Source organism: Polistes canadensis, unplaced genomic scaffold, assembly GCF_001313835.1.
Source record: "Polistes canadensis isolate GaletaPanama2010 unplaced genomic scaffold, ASM131383v1 scaffold_320, whole genome shotgun sequence".
NCBI lineage: Eukaryota > Metazoa > Arthropoda > Insecta > Hymenoptera > Vespidae > Polistes > Polistes canadensis.
In genome coordinates, this window is record NW_014569867.1 from 70860 (window position 1) to 76917 (window position 6058).

General features: G+C 27.9%; 1 protein-coding gene across 5 annotated transcripts in view; it reads left to right on the forward strand.

Annotated features, from left to right (window-relative positions):
* The window catches only part of LOC106791574 (transient receptor potential-gamma protein), an 88422-nt gene that overhangs the window by 26736 nt on the left and 55628 nt on the right, over window positions 1-6058 (forward strand). For 3 of the 5 annotated variants that reach the window (XM_014757276.1, XM_014757277.1, XM_014757280.1), the window contains exon 2: window positions 5003-5055. In XM_014757276.1, coding sequence (XP_014612762.1) covers window positions 5022-5055 — 34 coding nt within the window. In that variant the 5' untranslated portion in view covers window positions 5003-5021. The remainder of the gene's footprint in view (window positions 1-5002; window positions 5056-6058) is intronic. The other 2 variants (XM_014757279.1, XM_014757281.1) reach the window with 1 other exon arrangement.

Genomic DNA, 6058 nt, shown 5'->3' on the forward strand with positions numbered 1-6058 from the left:
ATTTGTATAACTTAAAGGATTAATATTTTCAAGTAATACAATTTTTTTGTTTGCCAAATGTGCATTACATACGAATATAAATTATTTCAAAAACGAATACTAATACTTCTATGATTCATTATATATATCTATATATATATGTATGTATTAGTAAGAATGTAAACTTCAAATTTTCAAAGTGCACCTAATTTTAAAATAATATTCAGAAACGTGTAAATGATCGATACGCATGATTTTCCACTAGAATGGAAAGTAAAATAACGTGTAATTGATATAAATGACTTATTCTAATAGAAAGAAAGAGTGAAATAGAAGGAAAAAGATAGAAAAAGAGGAAGACTATCCTTGTATTCTATCCTTCCAAAATTTCCCACAAAAATGTGAAATAAAGACAGGAAATCGCAGGGAAAGTTTTGGCTTTGGTCCAAAACGTACGACCGCAAGCCGAATCATCGACTTTCCGCGTTTCATACCATGAAACGTTTTAATTCAAATTATATGTAAATTCGACCGCAAAAACCCACMCACCCACCCTTCTCCTCCTCCTTTCCTCACCTCTCTTTCTCTTTTACACACCGTTAATTATAGCTCAACCATGTAGAACTTTACGAGTTCTACCTTTTGTGAAGATACGTTTGACGTGCACATTTAAATACTTCATTCCGATAATATGTTTTTACCTGTACACCTAAGTATACGTATAAGTATATATGTACATATGTATATGAACGATATTATACTTGAGTTAATATAAATTCAATGTTTCCTATAGATGTTCTTATTTTTTTTTTACACTTTCGAATGAATAAAATGAGATAGATAAATAGAATATTATTATTTAAAAAAAGATAATCATTTTCTATATAATATAACGTGTTAATAATTAATTATATATATGTATCTATAGATCTATGAATAAATGTATTTAATATTACACAAATCTTTCGTGTTGTGTTTGAGTTTGACGAGTTAAGAAAAATCTTACAAGAGTAGGTAATACGATTTGTCACGAATCCTTTTACCTTTACTCGTGTATTCTTGGCATTTTAAAAGTACGGATGAAAGTGAGAAAGATCAGGGTGAGGATGTTTCTTTCGGTAAACGAAACGAAACGAAACGAAAACAAATCGAAGAAGAATGAAAAAAAAAAAACATTGAGAAAATAAAGTTAGTTGGAAAGTTGAAATAATTGGCACATTTTTAAATTTATTTTAATAATTTGTTCTCTCTCTCTCTCTCTTCTATCTCTTTATAATATTTTAAATTTATTTCTTATATAATATTAAATTTATTTTTTAATCATTTATTTATAGGCTTTTTTTCTGTAGGTTTTTATTAAAGTAACCGTACTCACTTAGTTGCCAAACTAAAAATCCCAACTTATTTATCAATCCAATACTATTACTACTACAACTTAAAAAACAACCGATCGCGTGTCCGAATTTACGTGATTTATGATCAGCAATACAAAAAGGAATCAATTTTTCTTCTTCCCTTTTTATTCCGAAATAAAATACTCTTTTTATTACTCCGAACTCGGTGCTTTCCCAATCGCAAATATTTACACGATGAAAGGGATGAGAGTGGGGGATGGGGGGTAAGAAGGATGAGGATCAGGAAGAAAGGATAGGGATTATATCCCTTTGGAATAAAAGTAACGACACAATGTGTTTCCTCTTCCTTCTAGTTTTTTTCTTTTGTTAAAATAATCGATGAAATATATTAGTCGTTGTCAAACCAATAAAAACAGTTGCGAGGTGGCATCACGAGACTTAAGAAAGCAAATTCATTTATATATCTTGTTTTTTTTTATGATTGTTACAATAATAATGATTGTGTGATTGTGTTACGTATAATACATTTTAATAATTACATTATTAAATTTGTAGAGGTGTGAAATTGTTAGATGAATACAGGAAAACCAGAATATTTCGTAAGAAAATAATAAGTGGATTTATTTGTCTTAAAACAAAAAATTCTGACGCGTTATATATTATTTTCTATTTTTTTTTCAATTTAAGAAATGAGAATTTGTATTTTTAATTACAATTGGAAACATAAGTACATTCCCAATCGAATATTTTTCTTATGAATCTTGTTGAAATTGTCAAAGATCTGTATGAACTGAAATTCTTTATTCGTAATATTAAATTTAAAAAATATTGCGTGTAAAAATTGTAACAAAATATTACGAATGTAAGAAAAATGTTGAATTCTTGTAACAACCAAAAAAGAAAAAACAAAATCGTTCAACGTTAGATCATTTAAAAAAATGTATTGGTTTGTTCGATTTTAATGGAAATTAGCAAGTGGGTTTGATTGGTAGTAATATATGTTTTTGTTTTAATAATAATAATCTTGATTTTGGGGGTGTAAAGACAGAAAAAGGGATAGAATGAAAGGAAGATAATAACGAGGAATGAGATTTTCACGTTTTCTCTTCAGGTAGCATTTTGATGAAGTCTTCATGTCCAATGTTTCATCCAACCTAGGATCTCTCGCTTTTCTTAGTTATCTTATAGAGGATCAGACTAGTCGTAGAACGAACAGCTCACCGACCTCAAATATAATCCAGCTTGCACCATGACACGAACAAAACCGCGTACAGTTTTCCCTCTGATGAAGTTGTTAACCAAAGTTATCTTCATTGTTAATACCACGACGTGATATTATTTTTAACAATCGTAATTTAACTTTGTCTTTTATTACTAATTAATCTATGACAAATATGTGTGCTTATTTTTTTTTTATTTCTCTTTTTAATTTTTAAATTTCTCCCGATTTATTTTCGAGATCATATTTTACAAACTTGAATCGTTTCATATTAAATTCTATATATATATGTATATATTCTTTTTTAAAATATGAATTAATTTTTATGACACATTTTTTTAGGTTCATTTCTCGTCAGATTGTATTTCGTGTAACACGTGACACTAAAGATTTCTTTTTTAGATCAAATTAGTTTTGATTATACTTTTTTTCTTCTTTCTTTTTCTTTTAGTTAGAGAGAACAGTCCTCTCATTTATTTCACTTGTAGATATTTCACGTTTACTTTGATCATGATTTCGCTTCAATTCTCGAAACTACGAATGCAGTTATATTAGTTGTATGTTTATATGTATTTCAAAAAGATTTCATATACTACACACAATTTTGTGATAGAGTTTTGACTTGTGACCTCTTATATGTCTTCTCAGTTTCGCAATTTTCCACAAGAGATTACTTCCTCCAACTTTCTTCAAAGATACAACCAACACACACACATATATATATATATATATACTATTTTATATATAATATTCGAGTACCGTGAATCGTGTAAACTTTTTCTTCTAACTATACCCTCAAGGAATTTAGGAAAAAGGTTGTAAGACAAGGTATTCGCTAATGCGAAGAACACTCATGCAACATTTTCAACAGGAACGAAAGGTTTTATTTTTTTTCTTCCCACTTTTCTGATGCCACTGGCATCGTTTTCGGCTCCAACAACCCTCGGCCAGGACAACGCTATTGATTTTTTCGTTATCCGAAAAAATTCGTTTACTTTTAAATATTCTTTCGGATATCTTAAAATAGATAATATTTATTTAAATATCAAAATTAAATCGTACCTTTATAGAAACAATTGGAAAAAGATAAATTCACCTATCTAAGATGAATGCACAATATTCGATACAAACAAGATTATTATTATTATTATTCTAAATATATTATTTATCGGTAGAAGAAAACGTGGTGTCTTGTCAAATCCAACTATTTGAAGGATATAGTTGGAAGGTATCTAAAAAAGTCAAACGATTTCGATTGGCAAGCTTTCGAGATGAGAAGAAATCCTCTGATGATCCGTGTTTTAGGAGAAAATCAAGTAATGACCTTGCAACAAGATTGCTTTCGTTCTCGATCTAAATATAGTTACCTAGCTAATGGAATTGAGATAAATTCAACGAGTTGGCAAACATCATTGAATTCGAATCATCCACGTGACTGTGGGGGGTGGGACACAGGCACAGGCTGATCATAATCATTGATTTTTTACTTCAATAAGTAGATAAGGACAATTAAAAGAGTCTAAAGTGTAAGAGTAGGATTAAGGATAAACTAGAATACCATAATCTATAAACCTTTCTAATCTCTTAGATATAGGATGCTAATAATATGCCAAGTAAATGGGTTATACATCAATATTTTCATACGTATAGAAATGAAATCATTCTAATATTAGAAATCCCAAACACGTTCGTCAACATTCAAAGTTTTAAGAACTTGTTTTTAAAGAAAAATAAATCACAATTCAAGTTGTTGTTAATATATAAAAATTAGGAAGTGAGTAAAGGAAAAAAGAAATAAAAAGAAATAAAAAGAAATAAAAAGGTATAACAATTTTAGGTTCATTCCAACAGTATGCAAAAGTTTCGATAAAAAAATGTTGCATTATAATTTAGTAAAGAATAATATTTTGATCGATTTGCTAGAAAAATATCGTTCGAATTTATCTCGTTAATTGTACAATTCAAATTAACGAGATTCGAATATATTTCTGTGTCAATCTATGTGTGCATGTGTGTCTGTTATGCATAAATTTGTTAAATTCTCTTAATATATTCCGATTTATCTTGTAAACAGGGAGATAGGAAGATAGGAAGATAGAAATATGGATAAATAGATAGAAATGAAATGAGAAAGAGTGAAGTAGTGCGTTTGTAATATTTCCACCAAGTGGCAAAGGATGTTTCAGTAAATAATTTCATGTATAAAACGTATAAACACGTTTGCGTAAATAGTTTATTAATACGGTCCAATAATTTTCTTTCCTTTGATCTCTTTCTTTTTCTTTTTTTTTTTTCTTTCATGTTTAATAGCTCATTAACGTGTTTCAAGAAAAGAAAATATATTTTCACACATATATATGTACTCGTTATCTAATTATTATTTTAATTCTTAACAGATGATATTTCACGAACGGTATATTTCAATTGTTTTTCTTTTTTCTCATTTCAGTTTTCAGCTCAGAGAGATTATGACAGGAACATATCGAAGATCGGTGAGTACAGGTATAGAATGCAATATTTTCTTTTTTCTTTCTTTCTTCGCACGTCGTTTCCATTTTTTTTTGTTTTTTTATCTTACATCTTTTCATTTAACACATAGGTACACATTTTTCTAGTTTTCCATCATCATTTCGTATGGTACTTAAAAGTTTATCGTAATTTTTGTTTTAATTATAGCCAACCCTACTATTCGTAAAATCACAAATACATACACACGTGTGTACATGTGTATATTAATACATTAAATATAAGTAGCTTTTTATATTTTTATTTTATACATCTTTTCATTTAATATATACAGTTTTTCTTGGTTTTACCAAAGTTTTATGTTGTACACAAAGTTAATCGTAGTTTTGGTGATAGCAAGCCTAATTTCATAAACTTACAAATACATAGATATATATATATATATATTTGTATAGAATATAGATACGTGTATATATGTGTAGGATTATACAGGAACAGTACAGTGCAAGGGTATTAAACCGCTAATCTATAGATTAACAAATATTAGTTCATTATCCGAGCTATTCGGTCTTCATAAATTTGATGCCCTCGTTTTACCAACTATAACAAGAGAAATAAGTGTATTCCAAGTAATTAGAGAAGATAAAAGAGAGAGAGAGAGAGACAGAATGATAGTGAGTTAGTATTAGAGATTTGTATAATAAAAAAACATTTTTAAGACAAATTTAAACGTTTTGAATGAATTTCAATTAGGTGTATACATATAGTATCATCATATTTTATTTAATGATTATTTTATAACATAAATTATTTTAATAGTCAAGTAAAATATTACATTAATTTTTTAATAATGTTTAAATCAATTAAACCATTAAGCACACATATATACTTACATATAGTGATACTACATCATTTATATAGTGATTAATGATACTATACTATCACTTTAATCCAAAGATGGATATAATGTTCGTAAAGTAAAAAATTTTGCATTAATTTGTTACTAATATTTAATTGAATCCTTTTTCATAATTACCAG